At 41.3% G+C, this 26,481-nt stretch overlaps 1 protein-coding gene across 7 annotated transcripts in view; it reads left to right on the forward strand.

The window, feature by feature from the left end:
• Positions 1-26,481, forward strand: part of LOC137470989 (SAM and SH3 domain-containing protein 1-like) — a 531,744-nt gene that overhangs the window by 456,586 nt on the left and 48,677 nt on the right. For 6 of the 7 annotated variants that reach the window (XM_068184910.1, XM_068184915.1, XM_068184914.1 and 3 more), the window contains 4 exons: positions 13,362-13,412; positions 13,534-13,583; positions 24,840-24,880; positions 26,158-26,244. In XM_068184910.1, the coding sequence (XP_068041011.1) occupies positions 13,362-13,412; positions 13,534-13,583; positions 24,840-24,880; positions 26,158-26,244 (229 nt within the window). The remainder of the gene's footprint in view (positions 1-13,361; positions 13,413-13,533; positions 13,584-24,839; positions 24,881-26,157; positions 26,245-26,481) is intronic. The other variant, XM_068184911.1, reaches the window with a different exon arrangement.

Genomic DNA, 26,481 nt, shown 5'->3' on the forward strand with positions numbered 1-26,481 from the left:
GGGTTGAGATAAAGACAGTTTAATAGGTAAAGCATAATCTGTGCACACAAGCAAAGCCAAACAAGGAATTCTTTAAATCCTTCCCATGGGTTAGCAGACGTTCAGCCAGGAAAGCAGGGCTCCATCATGTGTTACAGTGACTTGGGAAGACAAATGCCATCACTCCTCGTGACCCCACTCTCTTCCTCTTTCTTCCCCCAGCTGTCTATGTTGAGCATGATACCATATGGTATATCCCTTGGATCAGTTGAGGTTAGTTGTCCTAGCTGTGTCCCATTCCAATTTCTTGTGCATTTCCAGTCTGTTTGCTGGTGAGAGGCAGAAAATGCCTTGACTCTGTGTAAGCACAGCTCAGCAATAGCAAAAATGTCCCTGAATTATCAACGCTGTCTCCAGCACAAATCCAAAATTGAGCCCTATACTAGCCACTGTGAGGAAAATTAACTCTATCCCAGCCAAAACCAGCACATGCTCCACTCTTCATTCATTACCATTTACGTCATTCTCAGGTACCACACTATCCAACACATGCTCATTATTTGCCACCCCCTTCTCATCCCTTGATATAATACACAGATATTATTTCCCCTAGCCTATGGAGTATGCCTGTAAAATATCCATAAATGTTCACTGAGTTTAATGAGGACAGGAGAGGTGGTGTGGTGTGTTGAATTTTTGGGCACCAAAGCCAGTTCAAATTGGTTTGCTGCTACTCTTGGAGCTGCTTTTTGTAAAACTTGTCCTCCAGTGTTGTGTGGTTCCTGCTATAGCCATTCCTCTGACACGCAACCCAAACAATGGGTTACAGTGATTTAAACCCATATCCATTAAAATCTCTGTCCCTTGTCCCTTTGAGCCAGACCATAACACTGAACATTCCTTCTCTTTCTCCTAGCCTGCCTAGGGTTTATCCACAGACTGCAGTCCCGTATGGCTATGCCTGCTCCAAGCGGAGCCTTTATCTCTGAGCTACGGTCACTTTGGGGGTATAGGTGCTGTGGCATGGGCCTATCTGCAGTCACAGTTGCTTTGAGGTGCACCTGCTCCAGTGTGGCATTACCCACAGCCACAGCCCCCTCAGGAATAAACCCGCTCTGTCCTAACCTTACCCATGGCTGCAGTCCTTCCAGGGGAATACCTGCTCTCATGTGGGATTATCCATGGCCACACGCTTTCAGGTGCTCCAGCACAGACTTATCCACAGGCACTGATGTGTCAGTATCTGCCTGCTGCAGCACAGACTTATCCCTGGGCCTCCATCCCTTCAGAGGTATTCCTGCTGCTGCACTGCCACAGCCACTTCCAGATTGTCCTGATTGACACAGATCCACCTGCTCCCACGTGGACTCATCCATGGGTCAGGTCCCTTTGACTGAAGCTCACAGCGCAGTCCCAGCCAGCTGGGCCAGCAGCACAGACACACAGCGAGTCCCTGGCCACCTGCCAGCCCGGCACATCCCGCTGCTGTTATCACAGTGTTCCCAGCACAGTGCAGTGAGGTGATAAAGCAGCACAGCAGCAGCGAGAGCAAAAGCCAGCCACTAATGAGCACTGGACTCTAATGTACAGTCAGGCAAGCAAGGCTCCTGACAGGCACCTGCCAATTAACAGCTAATCAGCAATTACAGCTATAAATCCAATCTAGCACATTCCAGTCAAACCTGTCGTTATCTTGAACCCTGCAAGACCCATGCTGGGCACCAAGAAGGACTGTTGTGGCTTAACCTGAGCTGGCAATCAGGCCCCACGCAGCCACTTATTCACTCCCCTACAGTGGGATGGTGAAGAGAATGGGAAGCAGTACAGGTGAGGCATTACTCCCTTAATGTCCTAGGTTTGCCTACTTCATCAGCACATTGCTGTAACTTTTGGCCAACTCTTGAACTGCTAGATTGCCTGCATAAGTTCACTGTTTAGTGCTAATAGCAAAGGGCAGGGTTTTGAATGGACCTCTGAACAAAAGCAGTTATTCATTGCTGAGGCCTCTGTTTCGCTTCGTGTGTGTTTGAAAAATAAGTTATAAAAATTCAAAGCATGCTGGCCTTTTTAGTGCCATAATTTGATTACCTGTGACTGCAGTACTCCTTTAACAGTAAAACATGGCCATTAGTGGAAAAAGAAGGTGCATGAGGGAGTACAAAGCTGTACAGGCTTAGCTGGAATGAAGTGCAAGTGCTACTTGTACACACTGTGTCACTGAAAAACTATGGGTGGCTCTTGGAGTGCAAGACTGCCCTGCACTTGTGCTTCATTTGTTTCTGCAGGGCTAGTTCTGTGCATCCCTCTTGAATTCAAGTGTGACCCAAAGTGTGGTGGAGAAAAAGACTGAAGTTTCAAGTGGAACTTGGGAAGAAGTCTGTTGTAGTTGCTGCTTCAGGAGCAATTTCAGGAAAAAGCAAGGAGGAAACGTTACGCCAGAGAATAATTTGTAAGGCTTTGCTGCAGTGCTCTTAATTCTCCAGTGAAATGTTGTAGATAATGATTACAGATGATTTGCTTTGAACAGTGGTGGCAGCTTTCTTTGCAGGTTCCTCTGGCCTGAGTTATCTGTACTGACTGAAGGATGGATGTTTGCTGAGGTTCAAATGCTTGGTCTGTAAGCAGCACGTGTTGTTTTTTCTCTGCAGACATTCTGGGTACTAAGTTTGTTCATCATTCAGCTATTGGCCTTTTGTTGGGAAGGGTGGGAAAGGACCTTCACTCAGTCTGTGATGGGATAACCACATGTTGCATAACAACCCAATAAGGCAAAACAAAATTGTGCATCGCTGCCCTGTGCTAGCCTGAAAGTGGGGCAATGCCCCTGGGCTGGAGGGAGCAGCAATCAGGACCGGGGACTGCACAAGCCAATCTTACCAGGAGGCTGCTGTGGCCCCAGGGGGACGGTTCTAGCCTCCACTGTCCTCTTCTGGGGAAAATCTCTGCTCCTCCTGCTTTGAGCAAAGAAAGGAGGATTTTACAGCTACTTGATGGAGACTCAGAATTCAGGTTTGTTGCCCTTAAGATTTAAGAATCACTGGAATTTGTGTTAAACACTTTTCTTCTGTTTGGCCTGTGTGCCTGGGCAAACCTCAACTTCTACCCCAATTGCTGGTCATGTGGCAGGAGCCCACTTGTGCATTCTCAGCAAAACAGCTGAGCTTTTCAAAAACTGGCTGGAGCTCTGCAGCTGGGCTGGAGCCTGGCCCAGCAGCAGGAGCTGTTAATGGTTGATTGAAGCCTTTAATTTAACTCCTTTCCAGCAGTTGTGCTGACTAGTGTTGGAGCTGTCAGATGTCACTGTCCCACCATTACCCTTCAAAGGAAAGCATGCAGCAGTAATCCCACAGAGCCAGGCTCCTATTTGCTGCACCTCCAGTTGGGGCTCTTCCTGTTAACTACTACATCTATGGCATATGAATTTCTATCCCAGTCTTAGTTTAAATGTAAATAGAAAACGGAGAATATTTCTATCAATAGTTGTGTAGATAAAGATTTTTATCATGAATGTGTAGAAGGCAATAATTACTTCTCAATTTTATCAAATAGGGATGCTGCAAGTCTTCTGTGTAAATAAACAAATTGTGCCAGATAGTCTAATGACATTCAATAATAATTTTCCCTTGGATCGGAGAAATCTTCCATGATGACTTAGAGATCAGAGTTGATTTGAAATTTAGTTTTGTAATAATGATCATGTAATGACCAGTGATGAAGATGGCCCAAAGCATCCATCAAATGCAGGCTTCAATTTCAAAAGTAAAGAGAGAACAGCTAATTTAAAAGTTCTTTTATCAAAGGTAGTTTTTACAGCAGGAAGAATGAGTAAGTACAGACTAGCAATTTGTGGTCTAGTCCTTTTTTTGCATTAATATGATTAATTTGTTTTCAGTTCTTTTGTTCAAGAAAATAATTTCTCCTCTCACTTTGTAGGAGACTTTGAAGTTAGCATCCAACTATCAACCTTTGTCTCTCTCCCCTCACCCACTCACATTCCTGGAGTATGTTTATGCAGGTTGAGAGCAAGAAGTGCTGTGCCCAGCTCTAGGGAATTAATTCATATTGTCAGTCTTAATTTTCAGGTGTTCAGTTTCACATATCAACCTACTAAACAGAACCAGTTTGATTTCAAGTTATACATTTATTCTGCTTTTTTAAATGGTTGTAAAACTCATATTTTAAAAATGTGTATTTATTATAAAACTTCTCCCAGTATGACCAGTTTCTTTCCTGCTTCAAGTGCCTTCTTAAAAAGGATCCTGAAATAAACTGATTCTTCAAAATGAGTTTATTGTCATAACGAAATGTCATCAGAGTTAGTTCCCAATATGCTCACACAAGTTTGTCTGATAGAATTTTTTTTCAAAATCTTTTCTCATTTGTATTCCTGCTGTTTCCGTTGTCAAAGTGGCTGATATGGGGGTCAGACCCCCCCCAGCCCTCCATGTTTTTAAGTCCTGAAATATGCAGCATATGTCATGCTGTTACAGCTTCTCAACTATGGTCTTGTCATGAAATAATGAACATAGAAATCACTAAAGGGGAACTGAACTGAACTAAAAAAATTAAAGTGGTAGTACAAATCAGCAGAAAGGGCTTACCCAGTCTCAACCTGAAAGAATGGATGGCTTGAGAGCTTGGGTTGCAAGGCTTACTGCCAACAAAGACCTGAGTTCAGGATGTCTGCTTTTTTGAGCTAGCAGCTGTTGATGCTTTTAACCTCTGAAAGGGGAAAATACAGTGTTACTGTCAGCTGGAAAGCAGGAATTTTGCCCAAATGTTTATAATTTTGATGTAATTATTTTTGCACAAAAAGATGCAACAGTAGGCTGTTTGAATTTCGTTATGGAAAGATGAGAAAACCAGTAAATGTGCATGTGGGCACAGCCTCGTGATAAGTCTACTTGCCAGGGATAATGTGGCTCAGATCCTGACTCAGCGCAACTCTCTGTTACATGGTTCTGTTGCCTCTTTTCCTGGTGGGGTTGGTTTGGGATTTTTTTTCTGTGTTCTTAGGGGGTTTTTGTGTTGTTTGTGGTTTCGGGTTTTTTTGTTTTGTTTTGTTTTTTTACTGGATTCTTTCACTTCTCTAAAAAGTTCAAAGTTAAATCCATTTCCTTTACAATAACACTAAAACTTTCAGAAATTCTGTGCTGTCTTAAATCGGTTTTCTTTAATTAAATAAGGGCTTTAGTAGTGCTCTGCTCTGAAATGATCGATTTCATGTTAAAAAAACCACAGAGCAGGTATATGCACATCTATACATACAGACTTCTTAAAACTGGAAACATGGATTTAGGTGCAGGTTTTTCTAGAGGCTTATGAAGGAAGTCAAGAATTCTGAAGAGCAAGACCTGATAGCAGCTACAGGCAGCTCAAAGAGCAGAAGTTGTGGAAAAAAGGAGTTGTGCCAGTTTCTTCCGCTGCCCACAGTGCTGTTGAGTTCTGAATTTTGGGTTTGCTTCCTACAGCTAGAGAACGTAACAGAAAGAGTTGGATCTTTTTCATGTGTACTTGGGTTTGGGTTCAAGCCTCTGCATGTGAGGTCTCAAGTAAAAAAAAAAAAGAAAAGAGAGAACTATCTAATTCTACTGGACGTTGCAGTATGATGGAACTTCCTGACACAAAATGCCTTTCAGCTTATCAGTTTGTCATAAATTACAGAAGAAAAAAAGAAAGTGTGAGGAAGTTTAAAACTAAATTATCCTTTGTTTTTCACTACATAACCTTTCTGATTTTTTAAAAATCTGTCTCCTTTTTAACAAAGTAAAGCAAAATTGCTGCTTTCCCAGAATTAAATTAATGCAAAATGTAGACGTCTTTTCCCCCCTTAATGGGGGCTTCATTGCTGATTCTCCATACATCTGTGGTAAAAAAATGTTTATAGGTCTCTTAATGATCGGTGCTTTCTCTTGATTTACTTCCTCCTCAATTTTACCAGGGTTTTTTAGTAACTCAAAGTTGACTTAGTTTCTGATCTTCTTGGTAAATTATTGTTTGGTACAACATAAAGTGAAAGCAACATATAGTTTTTAAATGTTATCTATCATAGTGATGATATGAATGGGGGTATACTTGCAAAAAGTCATCAGTATTACAGTAAAAACCCATTTTACAAGAATCCATGAGTCTTGAGCATATTGGTTCATCCAGCACAAAAGCTTCCATTCATTTGCAGTATAGATCATCTGGCATGGATGTTGGCATGTAGGTACACAAGTATAGTATCAATACAAATATGACAGTGGACCTATGTTAGCCTCTGTTTCCGTGGTGTATCTGAAGGGATTTATAGCATGGCTGTAGAAATTTTCCTGGAGGCATTGGTCTAAGTCTGAGCTTCCCCTTCTCTTTCCTTGACACATTTCAAAAAGAAAATAGTTTTTTTGCTGTTCTTGGAAACACTGAAGAGAAATTGAGAAAATGGCAAATAGCTTTAATAGAAATATAGTCCAGCTTTGTTTATATGAAAATGAAGAATTGGTAAGATCTGAAAAGTGTTATTTAGTGAAATGGAGAATATCATTGACCCTTAGGAATAGGTGGCCTGAACTTGAAGAGCACATAAAAACAAATCAGGACCAGTGGTATTCAGAAAGAGGTTTGCCATAGTCAGCCATGGCTTTCATGGCAAGGAGCTCCTCATGCTTGTTTTCTCATCTTATCAGTGAGTGCTTCACTTCAGAACCACTCAAAATTCCTAGCCCCACAGTTACAGAAAGCAGGCTGCAGGGTGATGGTGATAGGGACGTGTGGCTCACGGAGGTGCTGCTTTCCTCATTAATTGTGGATATTTGTTCAGGAGGTGATTGAGGCCAAGGTACAGCACGCTGCCATTAGCTTCTCGCCAGAGGGCCGGCCAGCACCTGGGCAAGGAATCTGACCAGACTGTTTCTACCTCAAAGTACCCTGTAGCAAATTGTTATTTGCATGTTGGTTTAGTCATTTATTTTCTCTCTTCCTTTTGTTGTGCTTTTCCCACAGGACAAAATGCTCTCACTGGGGGAAGTGGTGGCTCTTCCCCAGGTCCATTGTCAGCTCTTGAACAAGAAGGGCCCCATTTGGGCAGTATCCAGTTGGGCTTTACCTCCTGCCTCCCTTGTCTGTGTCACATCCTGAGTTCTCTGGCTTCACATTTAACCATTCTTGATGTGGTTTGTTTAGAGTTTTTTTATTCCGCTGATAAATTACAGCTTTTCCTGATGCCAAAAACCACTCTATCTAAAATCCTCCCTGGAAACCCCTGTCTTTCACTGTTTTCCAACATTATTTCACAGAAGTTCTTTTTGGCCTTACCTGTACAATAAAAATCAGTGCTGACTATGGATTTTTAGGTAGAGCTGGCAGGTCTTACTCATCTTTTTTATACCAGCAAGAGCTCTAGTACAGAGGTAGTTCCTGCAGCAACAAGAAAACTTCAGTATTGTACCGTTTGAGTAACGAGTGTAAAATGCATCAATCAATGACCTGCTGTGTCTCAATCACATATTGGCCTTTATATTAATATGGTTGTAGCACAAAGATAGCTGCCATAGTTCCGGGCTTGCTTCATCTTGTTTGGCAAATTGATCAGAAGGTATTTGATTTCTCTGCTGCAGAATGCTGTGTTCCCATATTGACTTTCCTTTTTCTGAAGCCTGTTTCTATTTAGGGTTTTTTTTTTGTGTTTATGCCATAATTTTTCTGGACTCTGCTTCTGTTTGTTAAAGTGAATTTATGTCTTAGCACTGCCTCACTTTTTATTGTTACAGGGCTTTACAAAAGCTGCAGTTTATCTATAATTGCTAATGAATTATGTTTTTCAAAATCATTGTGAAACGTTTTTAGGCCCTGTGGCTCCCAGCCTTAGTGTTGAATGCAGAGTATTTGAGATGGATGAAAAAAAACCCTTCTGCTTTCTTTGTTGGCAAATGGGAGAGAGAGGGTCCAATGTTTGCCCTGAGATGTGTTAGGTTCAATAGATTCTGGTGTTTGCATCAAGCTGAAAGGCAGGATATTTCTTCCCTCTCCAATACTAAAAGCAGACCTGTGAATGCTCTAACAGTGTGTTCTCTCTGAAGCTACATTTGATCAGTAGGTAAGCTAAGTGTTTACCTACGTCTGCACTTCTGTATGAGGCATTGAGACACTTGGACTTTTGTTTCGTGTTTAGAAGTATTTATTGTTTGAAATTTCTTTTTCTTTTTTTTTTTTTTAACCATCCCTTCTGCTTAACTCATTTCCTTGATCCAGAGTTTTGCTGCTGCTGCAGGATGTTAGAATTTAGAATGTGTCAACTCAGGCTCTAAGGTGCAAGAGCAATGGTGCAGAAAAGTCTTTCTTCACTGAAACAGCTAAGGGGATGGTCCAGAGGTTGTGGTTTGAAACTCAAAATGAGACTTTAACTAATCTGTACCACTGGAAACTCGCTGAATTGTTAGTTCCCTCAAACACTTGCTGAGGTGGTTGACACAGGAATAGGTCTTTTTTATTTCTTTATTCTGACCTGTGGCTCATATCTAGTGACTCATAGGCAATTTCCATTACATACCTGCGCTGTCTCTTTACAGGGGCTTCCCTGCTTCTTCCCCAGCACCTCTGCAGAGGTTGAAATACAGTGTGGTGGAGGACTCCAGGCAGAATTGTTGCTTTCAAAGTAAATCAAACTCCTACAAGCCTTCAGTGCACTGCTGTCTTTCAGATACATCTTAGTTTAATCATTTTAGAAGCTAGACTAGAACATGCAATGCATGTTCAGAGCAAAGAGAGAAAACATTGGGGGAAAGATTGGCAGAATTCTCTAACAGAAGTTTTCTGCTGTATATACCTAATTTTCACCTGCTGAAATGGTTTCATAAAATTATTTATACATCCATAAACTTTATAGCTTTATAGTAATCTCCTTTTTACTGATTATGTCACTGTATTTTCCCAGCACTCATCTGAGTCTCACTTTGCACACTTTCTGTCTGCACAGTGAGATTAATCCTGTCTTGGGATCTGCAGAGGAATGCTTAAATTTATGATTCAAATGGATACAGCTCCTGTGGCAGAAATTGAAAAGGTTCATGAATTTTTAATTAGGTGGGATTAATTCAATGAATACAATTTCCTAAACTAAGTTGTGGTGTGGAGCATAGATGTGGCTTGATGTTTAAGTAATTAAAATATGCACATTCCCCCTAGAATGTGTGAGCCAAGCACTGGATAACCAAGTTTCCTTTCAGATGCTCTTGTCTGCTATGCTTGTGTATTTCAGAAGCAGAGCAGCAATGCCTTCAGATAGGCTGTGATATGCCTTTTACCTGTTACATTACATACAGAACAAGTGAACTGAAGTTGTCATGGAAGGAAAAGTCCCTCATTAATTCAAAACCTGTCATTCCAGTCAGGAAATGGTTTTTCACCTTCTTTCCCATGTATTTTGTGCTTTGTACTTCCCTCCCAGTTGTATTTTTTCAGTCTTAGCTCATAAATGTTTGCAAAACTGTTTTGAAGATTTTTATGAGGAAAGTAGTATATAAAACCAAAATCACAATATTTAGAAACCTGCAGTAATTTGAAAAGAAAATGTATGCAAATGATCACGTAAATTCATTCACAAAGTAGGCAGAAAAAGCTACCTGCGAAGGAAGCTTCTTTCTTGGTCCCTAAGGCAAACAACTAAAGGTTTGAAGCGTAAGCTACAAATCCTGCTTGTTAAGCTTACTACTACATTTTCTTCCAAAACGAGAGAATTGTAAACAGCACTCCCCCATCTTGCACTTCTGCACCAGAGCTCCCAAGGTTACCAGTGTGGCTCTGCAGTCGCTCTCTGTGGCACTCACGGTATGGAAGGGTTGCTGATCCCAGGCAATTCCTGAGCAGCGTGATGCCTGGCATCCATCCCTTCCTCCAGCTGCTGCCAGGACCTCAGGGCCTTGTCCTGTGCCCATCCTCTTGATGGTATTGGCTTTGGATGAAGGAGGAAATAGGAAGGAAATAGGACTGCTAAGAAATGGGAGCACAAAAGATGGGAGAACAAAATTCCTCTGCAAGCTGAGATTGTTTTAGATCAGGTGTAGGTGACTTGATGGAAGAATCCCTACTTTAAATTCACTGGGCTTACTTTACAGGATATTAGCATTACTGATTTTTAAAACTTCCTCCTGGGTTTATTATCAGTATTTGAGATTATGTGCTGTGCTGACCTTGGACCTCAAGGGGAGCTGGACAAGCTGATGCTAAGCCACTGTTTGCTTTCCATCTAATGTTCCCTGGGGATTGGTTACAATTTATGGACATCTCAGTTTCTCCAGAATCTTCAGATCTTAGGTGCTGGTTTTAATAGTGTATTGGACAAGTTCAATATGCACCAACAGTATCTGGGTACAGGATAGGTGCCCTGCCTAGGGCCCCTTAAATCCAGAAACCATGCAAATTAATCAGTCACCTTTGGGAAACACTGGATTTAATAGTGTAGCTTAAGGAGCCTGCACTTGTTCAGTTACTTTTGAAGATCATTGGGTTTCTTCAGAGCACTATGTAGCATCTAGGTGATAGGAATTTTCTGGCACATCTCAGACAAGCTTTATGGGCACACATGGAGGGCAGTTACCTGGGGCAGCAAGGCTGCTCACACAGAAGATACCTATTGCTCTGATGCCTGCTTTATCTAGACAAGAGTTCTGGAAATGCAGGCTAGGGATGTCTCTTACTGCAGCCACTGTTTCTATAAGCCCAGCCTATCCTTGGTTTAATTTTTAAGTTTTGGCTCAGAAGGATGAAAGATGAACTTTAATGAAACTAACCTTTAAAAATATTTTATGAAAAGATTGAATAGCATGCTAAAGAAGATGCCAACAGTACAACATTTGCTCAACCTTCTAGAATTAGCCTTTGGTAAAAAAGGGCCCTGATCCTGATGGATTAAAGTCAGCACAACCTGTGGATTTTAAAGTGAGGTTTAATGGATTTTAATGAGAATAAATAGAATTGCTCGAGGCTGATGAAAGTTCTATGATCTCTGATACAGCTCTAAGCCAGAAGTTTAGTTGAAAGTACTATTTCCCCAAGTATTTTCCTTTTGTTTCTTGTGTAAATAGCAATAGCAAAAAATACCATTCTGCTGGAAAGGCAGGTGGGAATATTAATCATAACATTGTAGGACTATCAGGTGTTTTGCATTCCAGCATTGCAAAGTAGTGTTCTGGAGGAGGGAGAGGAAAGTTGTCCTTTCTTCTGCCCCCCACAGTCATCTTGGCCCTATAAAACAGGTCCTGTTCTAACAGTGTGAGCTTGACAGCAAATGAGAAAAAAGAAAGTAAATACAGTCAGGTTTTTTAGGATTTGGTTACATGGGATGCAGCTGACTGTTCAGCTGAGTAGTTTTATGCTGAAAGTAGGAACTTTTCATGTAATTGTAGTCTCAGGCTTCATGAGCAACTGCTCAAACAGTTACAAAAATTTACACAAAACTGCTATATTAAAAAAAAAACAAAAACAAAAACAAACAAACAAAACACTTGAAGCAAAGCAGCTTTTTAAGACAGCAGATAAATCATCAGGAGCTTAGGATCTGAAGGCCTGTTGGGGGCATGGTGGGTTCTCCTGGCTAGCATACTGAAACTGTAACATAAAACTGATGAAATGTTCCTTTTCTCATCAGTTCAGCAGAGTATGGACAAATGAGATGCTCATGAATGGATGAATGGCAAGTGTTTGGATCGTGGAGCTTGTCTTTCTCTCCCTCCTTGCAAAGAGCTAGGCAGGACTTGGAGAGTGTTTGAGGAAGATTTGTAGCAATGTGCCTGCAGCCTTTTCCAGGTGCAAAACTTAGATTCCATTTTGACAGAACTAATGGAGAAAGAGAGGGATGCCTGTTGCCAAGCAGCTTTTTTAATTTCTCTTATCTGTGAACATCTCTGGAGTTTCCCTGGCCTTGGTCCAGCTTCTGTTTGACTAGAGGAGTCCTGTTGGATCTCTCAGTAAGTGAACATGATCACCTTTTCATGTCCACTTTCACTCAAGGACTTCATTTCCCTTTTTGTGCTACAAAATCAGCAAAAGCAGATGAGGAGACAATGCATGGTCAGACAAAAATCCCCAGCAGGGCAGTGACCTGGTGTCAGCCTTGCACATGTGCAAAGACATGGCCATGAGCCATCCTGTGCCCTCTCTGGCTCCTGTGGCCAGCAGTGCAAGCTGACTCAGTTGTGTGATGGCAGAGCAGGATCCTTTCTGCTCCAGATCTTGCAGACTTCCTGAATGGGTTAGTCCAACACCACCTCATGGCAGTCAGTATTAAGTTCCTGTTTAGTATTAAAAGGCTGCATTTACAGAAAATTGTGCCTAATTTTTTTTTAATTAAATCCCAAGAATGTTTTGTCACCCTTTGTATAAACAACAAGAATAGGAAGTGTAATTTCACAGAGATAAGAGTTTTACATGTAGGCTGAGGAATGCATGAACAAGAAGTCCTTCCTTCAGTACTGAGAAACAAATCCATGTCCTTTTTTTTTATTTTCTTGAAGTGTGTGCACCACTGCTTACCCCGCTGTGATGAGTAAGTTACGGAATTCACTTTGCAATAACTTCACAAGGGCTAAGGCTGGCTGAGAAAAAAGTAGGAATAAGTAGTTTATCCCATGATTTCATGTGAAGTTCCACCAACAAAGTGTAGTTCTCAGTACTGATGACTGTATTATCTTCCTCCATTCTAACTGGAGTTTTCCCAGTAATTTCAGCTAGACATGTTAATAGTATGTGCCTTTTAAGCAGTTGGCTTGCAGTCTTCAATTAGATACCACCAGTGGGACTCCCTCATCTAACTTGAGGTAGCTGAAACCTGTCAGGCAAGTTGTTCTGTAGGAGTTTCTGTGTCTCCCCATCAATGGCAAAGGGAGCCTGGATAATTGAGTTCTAGAGTAGATGGTTATATCCTAGATGTTTGTAGAAAAGTGGTTTGAGCTCCATACTGTTGACATGTTTCTGTGTGAGAAGCTAGTCTTGATTAAAGGTATCTGCATCCTCTCAGTATTTTCTTCTCAGAGAATTTTCTTTTAATGCCATATTTTTCCTGAAGGTGATTTCTTGGAAATTGCACTTGAACTTATCTAACAAATTGTATGGTGATGTAGTGAAAATAAAACACTCCTCCTTCTATTTTGTTTTGAATGACTTCAGTCTGGCAAAATTCTTTACTTTCTGTATTCTGCAGTGAGAAGTATGAAATCAGCTGTTTTACTGGATTATTTCAGAATTTATCCTGAAAGCAGTTCTTTCTAGAGTAGTTAATATTTCCTGTATGAACTGTTTTGAAGTAGTTCTTGGTTCTGTTACTCTCTTTTCCCTTTTTCTCCCCTTCATATTTCTTATTTCTGGTGTTTGGATATTTCATTAACTTGGTATTTGTTGTATTTTAGGAGAAATCTGATACCAGCCCCACATCTCTACAGCTGCGATCCCAGATTGAGGTAAGCACTTAGATTTTGATCATCAGCTTTTGTTTGTTTGTTCTTTAATTTGATATTCTGCATTAATTAGGTAAAAGCTTCTCTACTGTCTGCACTCAGTGCTGCATATTTTCTCTTGCAGGAGTCACTTGGTCTCAGCAGCACTGCATCAACACCTGACACTGAAAGAAAGTAAGTGAAGGCACAGGAAGTGAGAAAGGAGGGAGGGGGAATTTGATATGTTTTCTTTTTCCTTGGAGTAAATTAATTTTAGACTGTACTGATGTACCTAGATTTCAGATCCAGGCACCATAAATGAAACCTCTTTTGGAACCTGTTCCTTCTCTTCCTCACTTTTGGCCTTCTATTATTTTGGGGTTTTGTGTCAGAAGAGGATTATTGTTTCTCTTTTCTGTGAACACTTAGGGTGTGCATACACCAAGATGACTGGTAGTCATTTCTGAGGAACATCAGTGATTTCACATTCTCTGCAAATTATGCCTGCTTTAAAAATTACTTTCTTTGACTGGACCTAAATGCAGCCAAAAAAAGATAGGTGATGGGAAGGGAGAATTACAGACTTCAATCGTGTTCCTTTTCCTGTGCACTCCTGAGTTTGTAACTGTGCTTTTGAAGAAGGTGCCAAGGGCATGAAGTACTTAAAACTAAGTTAAAAGGAGCTTTAATTTTAGCGTCCTTAATGAAAACCGCTCTGTGAGGACTGAGAGGGTTTCTGTTTACTGTCACCTCCTGCTGCAATGTGTGTGCTTGTTTTCTGTGCCTCCTTCCTTTGATCCCAAGATCTTGGATCCCTGCTGCTGAGGGTAACGTGCAGTGGTGCATGAAGACAACTGACACTCTGTGTCCAATTGCCTGCACTTCCATGGGGTAGTGCCAGCTGGATGAGTACAGAGGGACTACATGGAATTCATTTGTGATGGCACATACTTTTGTAAGGTTTTTATAGTCCCACATTTGAATATCCTTGAGTGATTCACCACTGGGCAGTAATAGGAAGGTTTCTTGCTTTTGCTAGCTCTTTAGAAGGACTGTCAGTCCCAGAGCAATCTTTGGTGGATGTGATGTATGGGACTTTGCTGGGCACTGACCATATAGAAGTCAGTTGTATGGTAGTGAACAACTGCTTAAGGGCTTCCTTTGGGCTTTTCTGGAAGCTGATTCATGCTAAAGGTCTCAGAACGTTATATATTGTCTTTTAGAGGTGCCTTCTCTTGCTTCATAACTCAGAGAGAAAAGCAGAGATGGTTTGCTTGAGGTAGATGCTCATTTTCAAAACAGACTAAGACAGATAAGGTGTATTACCTTGGGTGAATTACCTTATTCTCACTAACCTGAGACAGGTAAGGTGAATTACCTTGGGTACCATCACTGTCCCCATATTACATGCTGGTAAAAGAGAAGGGTTTAATACTTTGTGCTTCTGATACTCATATATGGAAAAGAACTTCGAAGGATACGTGGCTGTCCAACATTATAATGAAACCAGAAGTGCCAAGTAGATGGGAACTGTAATCTGGGAAGTAAACCTGCAAGGTTATCCTATAATCATACAACTTCTCTCTCAGCCTCAAAGCACTTTACCCATGGGTAAATATCATAATCCCACCTCAGGTAATAATGAGATTAAGCTTTCGCAGGAGGACAGCATACAACTCGGAAAAAACTCCACTTACCAGTTCTAGCCAGCTTCCTAAATTGTGTCTCTATTTAGGTAGGTGTTATACCACAAATAACTGAGTGAGAAGACAGTATCAGCAAAAAATCTCCTGAGTGACTCCTCTGAGACAGCCCATTTATCTCACTGAAAGGAAATTATATTGTCTTAGTTCAGATGAAAGGGACATTGTGATTTTTATGGACCTTTCAAGAATGGAAATGTGCCATTTGAGGATTTGTAGAACAGTGTATGTGATTAACCTGATCATATATATGAAACTGGTGCAGGACAGGTTGTGCCAGATACTTGCACAATACGAAGCAAGGCCATGTGACACATAATTGGACAAGATGTTGAAAATAATAAATTGTATCTTCACAATAGTGTACAAATTATTGAAACCTGAAATTATACAAGTCAGTGCCTATTTGTGACAGCCTGCCATATCAGTGTTGGCTTCACCTCTCTAGCCTGGAATGCTGAATTGTCACAGAAATTGCCTTTTCCAGGGAGGCAGGGTTCATAAAACTGATCTGCAGGAAAAATGACCAGTTCAAGCCCATCCAATACACCTGTATTTGCTACTTACATGCTGAATTTGATATTTTTCAGGGAAGGATGTTGTGTTGGCTCCAGGGATTTTTGTGGTGTTTAGTATATGGCTTTCATCTGAATTTTCTGCGTGGGCATGCTACTAGACATGGAAGCTTGTGTCTTTGGGGACACCGTTTTTATGTCATTCTTATGCTGCATGAAAGGTGTGTGGTAAACCTTCTACAAAACTTCTTTTGTTGTAAGAAGACTAGTTTGCCAAATATGAAACTTGATGTAGATGTACATTGGTTTCTCATATTCACAAAAGATTTGGGGGACGAAAGGAAAGATTTGTTCAAAACCCGACATACAGACTTTCAGGAGCTGGAAAAAGTGGTTTTTTTGATTACTCTTCCACAAGTAAGAGCTGATCCAAGAACAGTTACAATTCTACATATGGAAAATCCAAATATTTTCCTAAGGTGAAGTTGTTTCTGGTCTGGTGTTCTGAGCAGGTTGCTTTAGAAAATAAGGGCAGTCCCAAGGAAGATCTCTACTAAAATGAGAGTGAGTGTCTGGCTGGAATATGGTCACTCTCAGTAGCACCCTCACCCAGCACTGCTGCCTGCACACCCTACAGCGTAATGCTACCAAAGTCTAAAGTTTTAAAATAACACATCTGGATGGTTGTTTGATTTGCCAGAGTTTAGACATTTCAGACAGAAAGAAGCTTTGAGGAAACCTGGGAAGAGCAATGTTTGCTCTAACCTGGTTTGGTTTTCCTTTTTCGTGCTGCTCAGCTGGAAGAGAGAGCCCAACAGGCTCCACTGTACGCCACACTGAAAACAGATTAACCTTGGTGGTCTGTGGTAGGAAAAAATCCTGTTTGTGTGGACAAGAAGTGTATGTTCAGTTTTGCCTTGAATCTTACTAACCCTGCTGCCCAGTCTGGTGTAAAGTCAGTGCAGAATTAGTCAGTACCCTCAGTCCAACAAGTTGCTCAACAAGTATCTGTCTAGTGAGTGATGTGCTCTAACACAGATGAGCAGCAGCAGAGTTTGTAGGCAGGCAAAAGGGATTAAATGAGCCTGGAGGCAGAAATGTTTGTCACTGTGAGTCATTGTCATCACCCCTCCACTCCCCCACCCCCTAAGGCATTTGGGGCAATACTACCTTCCGCCGTTGCTAGCAACACTGTTGTTATTAATTAGATGAAGCCACAAAAAAAGACTGCATATGTGAACCTGCTCAGTGCATTATATGTGCCCTACCAAATATGCCTTTGTTTGATTGGTTCTGACAAAGAAAGAAAAATCTTCACTCAGAGGCAAAAGCCTCTGAGATTTATGTGAATAACAGCAAGGGTACTGATGTGGCCTGAAAAGCTAGCCATAAACAACAGAAAACAAAGTCGTGTTTGTTCAAGCTTTGCTTCACAACTGCTCTGGTTTTTTGGCCTTACTGGATGGAGTTCCTTCTGTAATTTGAAACAGTTTACCAGGTTTTTAAGTTATGTCATATTCAGCAACTAATGCAGAGCATGGAATGAGGTGTTTGTAGCTTTCTTCTCTGAACAATAAATTTCACTTCCCTCTGCCCTTTCCAAGATTTCCATCTTTTAAACTGCGGTCTTGCTGACAGTTATGGTGCTAGTGTAATTTCGCTGTTTCTCAGTGTGCCTTCAGTAAAGTGGCAACAGCATCTTTAACAGTGACATTATTAATTTTAAACAAAAATCTCCCTAGAACCACAGGTGCTTCTTTGCAGACACATTGACTTCTGCTTTTGCTGGAAGAATCATTAGTGTAGAAAACATGCGGTAAATGTGTTCTTTAGCAATTACTGTTACTTCTCTGACCCCATACCATGTTCATCTGGGGATGTATTGTATATACAATTCCTATTATTTTGAAGAGATGGCAACACCCCAAGGATGTTTACTCAGATAGGGGACTGAGCAGGGTTTTCTCATAATTGTAAACAGAGCATTTAAACAATGTAACCAACTTTTAGCCTGTTCCCATTTTTGAGCATTCAAGTCTACATGACAGACTGATGAGCTCTGCATGTTTGCCAGGAAATCCAGGTTAAACCCAGTCCCCTGAACTCAAGCTTCTGCATCCTGACTCTCATCCTGTTTTTAGAAAAACTGGGGGGATGTTGCAGAAAGGAAGTTGTGTGTTTTCCCTCTTTGGAAATAGATCTGTTTGCTGTCACTGTTTGCTCCATCAGCCTGTGTTTCAGATGTGGTGTATCTGAGATCTGCTGGGAAAGAAAAGGAAGTGGGTAAGAGACTCAGGAGCACTGCATACAAATAGGATGAGGTACAGACATTCCTATAGACTAATATTTTCCTTAAGAGTTGCTAGAGAAAGGAAGGATGAAAACAATGTATGAGGTAACAGTTGTGTCATGTATCTGATGTTTCAGTCATTCCCACTACCTTTGTGTTGCAGTGGGTGTTATGAATTGTCACCTCCTATGTGGATCACCTGCACTTTCTTGAACTGTACCACTCAAGTGCACTTCTGACCAGTAAATGGTCACCCTTCATATCAAGTGCCACAATTCATCCTGCTGTACTCCTCACGCTGTGGCTCAGTACAGTTCAAACGTTCTTGACCCTGTGATACTCAAGACCTAAATCTGAGACTCTGCCAGAGCAGGGAACTGGCCAGAAACATACATGTCAGACAGAAGGAGAAAAGCAGGCATGTGTGGGGTGCAGGTGACACAGGCAGCATTGCTCAGGGGTTTTGCATTCCCCCGGCGTGGGGGAGCTGCTGTGCCTCTGGCAGCTGCACCTCAGCTCCCTACTTCAGCTGCTCCTGAGGGCGAATGACTGTCACCCTGTGTGTGTGCAGGATGTACCGAGCCACTCGTGCGTTCCATTCTTACAGTTTGGCCAGATCTCTGATGGCTTGTTGGGAATGTCACGGCAGGGGCTGTAGGCTCCTCGGGCGTTAATGGCTTTCTCCGACGTTGTTAGCAGGCAAGCAGTGAGGCCACAGCACAAGTGGCTGCTGTCTGCATTGAATCTGTTGTCACTGCAGGAGACGCGATTGACTGAATCTGTTTTTGAGAATATTTTGCATAGTTCAGCCATTCCAGTGTCCCATGATATAAACTGGAACTCTGTATCAACCTAAGGCTGGGAGAGAGCCTGCATTTCAGTGTTCCTATTTTCCACAATGGTTTTCGGTGAAAGCTGCAGAAAGGTTCATCCAAGCCTCAATTCTGCCCCCTTTGGTACGCTCATCTACTGGCCTTTGCCAGTAGTTTTTAACACTTGATTCCCTAGTCTTCTTTCCCTGCAGCATCCAAACTGCAGATCAAGATTTGAATGCAGGAGGTTATTAAATCATCCCTCCAGGTTATGGATGGGGGGGTTTTAATTCTGTCAGCTTAGATTCTGGCAGCTTCTCAGAGTAATTCTGGCAGGTATTTGTAAGCTCATCTTCGAAGAAAGAGTGCAGGTCGGAAAGAGGATGTAAGGCAGACAGGGCAGAAACTGAGAGGAACAAAGCAAAAAACAAACAAATCCCCCAAACTGAGGTAGCTAAAGGCGGCACTTAATTGCCAAGAGAATAAATTCTTCCTTTTGCATAGTTTAAAAATGGAAAAGACTATTGGAAGAAGAAATAAGAGCTTTTTTTACTTGAGATGTTTGAACTTAAGATACATTTTTTATACCCTGTCCTTGCAGGAATTGAAAAAAAATCAGTGAATGTGTATGGCCCTGTTTTCACTTGTTTGAGGCCTGATTTAGTCAAAGGCAAATTATTCATTCTGGCTTTAAACAGCCTCCTCAAGAGAAGTAGGGCAGGAAACTCCCACAATAACCCACACAATGGGAGTGAGAGGCCAGCCAAACGCTGCCTGGGACACGTGAGGAGGGAAACCAGTGCTCCTTTGAGCAGCTGGAAGAAGATTTCAAGCCTGGTAATTTTGTACAAGGAAGTATGAAGGGCACATTTCACAAGAAAATCTGACTTGTCACAGCGAGTTGAGATGGCACGGAGCGAGCGATACACAGAGAGGAGGGAAGCATTGCCTGCAGCACTGGGCCCTGCTCTTTGCTCTCAAAGAGTTTTTAGCTGGCAATTATCTGCCCCCTGGCTGGGAGCAACTATTCTGTTATTAAATACATGGCGTTCCCCATCTGCCTGCTGCCAGTCCGCGGACCGAGCCCGCGGGACCAGTGTGGTGGCTTCCATGCTGGTGATGCTACAGAGTACACATACACATGCACGGCCCACAAGCAGCTCAGTGTTTGTTTCCACTGAGAAAGTTTTGACCTGCTTAAAGAGCCATTGCTATGGAAACCTAATGAGAAGATAATTGAATGAAACCTCTTTGCTTTCCATCCCTTTCTCACACTGGTGCCAGCAAGGTCAGAACCTTGCAGGCCTCCTTTCTCTTCAGGTTCATGCAAATTTGATAAAAATACTAAAGGCCCATTTTCTTCCCTGTGCCAGCTCCAGTTAGATAAATTACCTTGTATTCAGTCAGGAGCAGTTACAAGTCTGTCAGTTTTTCATACTAATTATGTAAGTGGGCCATTTCTAATGCACACAGATAACCAAATGGCTTTGCAGCAGAGCCAGCATGGGCTTTTGCATTGATTTATTCACCACTCTGAATATGCATAAATTTCGTATACTAAAAATCCCATGTAAACCATTTTCCACACAGTACTGTAAATAATCATTGGTAAGGAATGAGAGGGGCACTATCAGTTTATCGAAGATGGTAACAGTAGTGGTTTCATCATCATACGGTGCTATGCACCTGTGGATTTTATGGCCCATAAATGAGATGCGGACATTTGTTGAAACACATCTGCATTTAAAATATAAATGCCCATCCTTCTCAGTTCCCATATTTGTTCTGTTTTGAGAATGATGAGATTTCAAAAATCAACAGGCACATTCATGAAAGTGCATGGTGTCATTTGTTTCTTTTCCCAGTTGTATGGAGTACCAGCACGTTCCTGGGGCATGTATGACTGTGTCTCTTGTAATATCAACCACTATGAAAGATTAGCCCCAGTGTTTTTCTGTCTGAGGTCACAATCAGTCAAGAGTTAAGTGGAAAGCTGTAGCCTAGTTAAAACCAGTCTTAATAATGAGACAGACTTAGTTGGCTTGTGACCCAAATGGGTGCATTGAGTCTTCCTTGCACACCAAGTTTTGGAGACCACCTCCAAGTTTCAAAGGTATTGCTTAGGTGTAACAGTGTTATCCCCACTGCAGCACTTTTATGGAAAGATAGATTCAGAGACCATTTTAGATGCCAGGCTTTGACATTGCTCTTACGAAGCCCCCACGCTGCAAAACAAGAACCAGAAGTGCCCTCCAGAGGCAGTCCTTATGATGATGTCTGGTCTGGTCTGTTTAAGATGTCTGGTCTCTTATCTTTCAAGCAGTCTCCTGTAAAAGCAGTTAAATAAGTTTTTTAAGTGTTCTCCCTTTACCTACGGTTGGAAGTTGTTCAAATAGTTTGGAAATGTTAGCTTCTCTTTTCTAATTTTTTCCAGCATGTGTCTGTTTGTTCCTATGCCTGATTTATTAATAGACAGTAAGTTAATCTTCTTGCAGCTCTCCAATTTGACAGACAAAACTTTTCTAGCTTTCTTTTGTAAGATCAGCTGTCCAGTTTCCTGTCTATTCTAACAGCTTTCTCTATACAACATCTAGTTTGAATTTATCTTTCTTGAGCATGAAAAATGATGGTTGTACAGCCATTCCCATATATATTTGTTCTTCGTATTCTTTGTACTGCCATTGGAATTTTCCATCCTTATGCCTTTTAGGATTAGTATATAGGTTTTTTCTCAGCCATCCTTTTCCACCTGGTATCCCTAGGTACTCTGTCATTTGCAGACCTCCAGCATTTGAAAGACTGACTTTTGTGTCCATCTTGTTTGTATACTTGAACACTTTAATGTCGAACGTAAACTCATTTCTGTTAAGCCAGTCTTTCTAATCAATGCGTTCCTGGTCCAGGTACTCTGCTCCAGCTGTTGCTAAATTTTGTGCCACTGATCACTGAGTGGCCTGATGTAGTTTATTAAATTCTGCTCAAACCCATCAACTCTCTAAGGCAGTAATATCTGAGTCCTCTCAAAAGTGGCTCCATTTCTGTTTTGGATTTTGTGAGGTTTTTTCTCATTTGTTTATTTCAGCACTTTGGCTCAAAGAGGCACAAAGTACTGGCCTAGATATGGTTTTGGATTTGTGAGATTAATGAATTAAAGTTTTGACCCCACCCCCTGCCCACTTCCAGAGAATATGGGTTGATAAGAAAGTGCTCCTTCCCTCTGGTTGTAAATCTTGTTTTGTTCCTCATTGTGTGAACATATACCCATACATTTCTTCTGCTTTATGTGGTGACAGAGTACATTTCATGTGAAAGCTTGCTAATGAAGTTGTACATCAGACCACAACAAAAATGAAGGCCTCCATGGTGGAGTAATGGCATTTGGCTCCCTTTCAGACACACAGTGCTGAAACTTCTGCCAAGTGTCACTGCATCATTAACTTTCAGTACAAGTTATCAGTCTATGAATGGAAGAACACAAATCACTTTCAGTGCACGTTCACAGAAGCGCTGCAGATTTAACAGACTGAGGGAGGGTAATTTGCAAATCAAACATACAGCGACACCAAGGTAGTCTGGAGTTTTTCACCAGACATCTAGGAAGTAAAATGCTTGATTGCTTTCACTAAGGATTTTTAAGCATCAGAATTGTCGGGTGGAACTATAAAGCAAGTGCCTTATCAGGCACTATGTGGTAAGTTTTGTTGGCATTTCCATCTTTTCAGAGCAGCTGTTAGCATTTTCAAGGTCAGCCCAGGCATGGAAGATTTCTTCTTGAAGGAATGCGTGAAATGATAGAATTTGCATCCTCTGATGAAACTCAGCATAGTTCTTAAATCGGTTATAAGTGAGAAGGTGGTCTGCTTGCTGTGGATCCTGCTTTTCTCCTCACCCCCTCTGGTTCAGGCATATCAGATGTTTGCTCCTACTGCCCTTCCCCTTCTTCGAGGCCAGTTTATGATGAGTTGGTGGCCTCAGGCTAACTCATACTGAACAGATGTCCACATCACAAATGTTGCTGCTACACCTGCTGCTTACTTGCATAGTTTTTGGCAAGTGTGCAAGAGAAGAAAAGGATTAAAATGGATTTGGAGGCCACAGAGCACAAGAGACTGCCTCTCCACTTTAAGGGTGATTTCACTAGTAGTGAGGCAGAGTTCTGATCATTAACAGATTTCATTTTCTAAGGATGGTGATTTGGTACATTTCATGGATACTAAATTCATTTAAAATAAAAAGAATAACTGCTTGATGGATGGAGTCCATGCTCATCTGCAAAACATGTAGCAGATTAATTCTGTCAGTTCTGACAGAGCTTGGCTTTCATAAAAAGAAAAATCTCCATATACAACTCCACGTACTTTTTAAATCTGAATTACCTTTATTTAGAAAAATACTTGCTGACGACTTTACTTTGAAGTGTCTGGATTAATTCCTGGCCCTGTTGAAGGGCTTTTTTTCTGGAAATTTTTATCCAGAAAGTATGGGGTTTGTATTTTTCATCTTTCACCAGGCTTCTTAAAAATTAAGCATCTGGTGGCATATTAATGACTTTTCCCCTTCAGGAGTAGACACCAGCAAGGAAGACAATAAATGTCTCCCTCCTCCTGGTGCACTAAAAATTTGAAGTTTGTTTACCTCAATTAGTTTGCAGTTTGTGCTGGATTAAATTTCTGAGCAGTCTGAGTTTTAACGAGGTTCTATTTCAGAGCTTCACTATGCCAAACCCTCCTTGCCTAGATAATTACTGAATCACACTGAAACTTCAGACTGTCTTGTTCCCCCTTTAATGATACCTTTGCAAAATGATGCGCATGTGTTTCCTGCTTATAAGATGTTGGCCAGTAATTGCTTGCGTCTTCTAAACACCAACCTGGCTTGAGCTATAATTTCCCTTCAAGTGGTTTAGTGAATTGATCAGAAACTCTTTATTGCCCTCTGCTGGGGATCTGAGAGAGCTAAAGGAGCCCGTGCAGACAATGTGCGTGGACAGCAGCAAGAGTGTGTCATGTGTGTGTCATTATATGGCCTCATTCAGGGAACGATTTGGCTTGAGGTCTCCTTGGTACGCTGTGGCGTGTGTGTTTCCATCCCGCATGGCTGCAGCACAGCCACCACACAACGGGACATTGGCGTGTCACAGGGCCGAGCCCACAGCAAAGACACTGCAGTGATGCTTTGCACATGGAGCCTCCTGCAAAGCCCTTGATGCTTGCAGAAGTCGTTTCACTGCCTTGCTGCAGTGTGGTTAAATGGCAATTCCCACAGGAAGGCTTCAAATAATAATGCAAGGTTTGGTAATTTCTATTAGCTCCATTTATGCAGACAGCAAAAAGGGGCAGTGAAGCCGGGGTGATGTTGTCTCATCAGAGATCCCACAGTGATCCCACAATGAGTTGGCACTGAGTTAGAATCCATTCTGAAAAACTGGTTCAGTGAACATAAAGACCAAGAACAAAAGATATACTTGCTATTTTAGTGGGTTGTTTGTAAAGCCCATATTCTAGACTTGGCTAAGTCTCTCCAGCTAGCTTTTGAGAAAGGGAGAATACACTGGTGAGAAAGCACACAGAAGGGATTTGGGAGAAAGAAGCTGTAGTCTCCAGTCAGTTATGGTTGCACTACATAGGGTCTGGACAAACTTTTTCCACCTTGTCTTTAAATCTCTACTACTGTCTTCCACATGGTGGCTTCTGGAGATGTAATGAGCACATACTTATACAGATTGTCAGATAAAAACCAAATAGGTTGAAAACTGATGTACAGCTAAACAAGTGCAGCATCCCAGTTCTACAGTTTCTAAGGCAGCAAAATTAGTGTTTTGCAAATACAAGTGGGGAAACCATGTGAATAAATGTTTTTCTGAGGAATCCTTGGACTCCTTAACCGTTGGTTTCTGTCAGTATATATTTTTCTATGCTGGTCACAAAAGGCACATTTCAGAAGGAAACTCAGTTACTGTGGTCAGACCCGTAGGTTCAGTTTTCGTTTCCAACTTGCTGCGTTGGTGAGAAAAGGGAAGAGAGAACAGCTCATGATATATTGTTTGGAAACTATAATTTACTGTAACCAGACAACTCCCCTGAAATGTGAAAAGCCTGCATCAATAAGTCCATTTCTCTTTTGTGTCCTAGGCTGTCCATTCATAAATCAAGTTCAGAAGAAGGCTCTGTAGGTCAGTATATTTCATTTTATTTGATACTCCTATGGAATTCTTAAACAGCTTTTGAGTTTTGCTTGTGCTAGGATGTGAAGAGCTGGCAGAAGTCAGCAACATTTGTGTGGGTGGAGGGCTAGTCTCAGCACCTTTCAGTTTGATGCTGAGTGTCTCAGTGATCACTAAAACTGCCCAGCCAGCATTGTCATGTGATAAATATGCATCTTTTGACTTGTTATTTTGAATTGAAAATGTTTGCATGTTAGATCACTGCTAGCCTGTCCTCTTGTATTCCAAAAATTACTACCACCAGTAAATAATGGGAATTCTTTGTTATCTTTGTTTGTGTCATGCCAATGTCTCCTTCTTTGTTTCTGAAATTGCTTATTGGAAAAGAAAGATAAATTTGGGAGATTTTTCTTTTTTGTTTGCTTTTAATGCTATTCTAGGGACATGTCCACACAGTCTGAAGTTAAGCAGTATTTCAGAGAGTCAGGAAACTCAGGTCTCGGTCATCCAGGGCAAGATCTTAAATACTAATAGCTCTTTGTCAGTAGCATTTCTGCCAGATCAGGCACAGTGTGTTCATTTGTAGGTGACATAAACTTTATAGCATGCGCCCTGGTTAATTCATCAGAACACAGATATATATGTCCTACCTTGAGCTAGGTCCCATTTTTCTCTCTAGAGCAAATCTTTGAGGTCATCAATCCATATGGAAATCTGGTACTTGTGAACATGGAGACCCACCTTGTACAGTCCATGCATACAGAGACCAAAAGTCAGGTGTAGCTGATGATCTCATGCCAAGTAGCAGAATGTGTGTGTGTGTGTATATCTTAATTATTTCATTTCTTGATAGATATGCACAGATATACTAGAAAATTACTTACCTGGGGTGTGGCTTAGGCTGCATAATTGTGATTCAGTTAAAGAGAATAAACCAACAAAATACTTCCAAAACACTTCCAGACTTGACATTAACAACTTAGCAGACATCAATATTAATGTAAAATATTTTCTTTTTATAATTAAAAATATGTAATTTACTGGCTTATCTCTGTCCCCTATAGCATTGGCAATTATAAAAGAATGTGCATTGCTCTGAAATAGCTACATCAACATAGTTCGGTATAAATCAAGAAAACCAGAAAATTTGAGGGTTTTTTATTCTTATTTCTGATTTAAAAATGCAATGTAATGTTTAAAAGCTTCTCTAGAATTTACTAACTGATGTTTCTTTCTAAAATTATTTTTCCCTTTCCCCTCATCCTCCCGCTCCACTTTTCTTTTAGGGAAAGCAGACTGGAAAAAGAAAAATAAGTTTTTTTGGCAGAATTTCCGAAAGAACCAGAAGGGGCTAATGAGGCAGACTTCAAAAGGTAAAGCTTTTTCAATAGTGCACATCCTATCCATATAAAATGTAAGGAGCCAGCATCACAAAGGAATAAAATGCATTTGTCATAGTGTGGCAGCTGGGGTCTGTGGCTCTGGAAGTGTTACGGGTTTAGTTCAGAATGACAAGTCAAATTCTTGAGACTGCAGAGATGAGACTGGGCTGCCTATGGTCCTGTCAGTGATGGCACACATACAAAGTGATGCAGTTAATACATAAGCAA

The sequence above is a fragment of the Anomalospiza imberbis genome, chromosome 3 (genome assembly GCF_031753505.1).
Source record: "Anomalospiza imberbis isolate Cuckoo-Finch-1a 21T00152 chromosome 3, ASM3175350v1, whole genome shotgun sequence".
Classification (NCBI taxonomy): Eukaryota; Metazoa; Chordata; class Aves; order Passeriformes; family Viduidae; genus Anomalospiza; species Anomalospiza imberbis.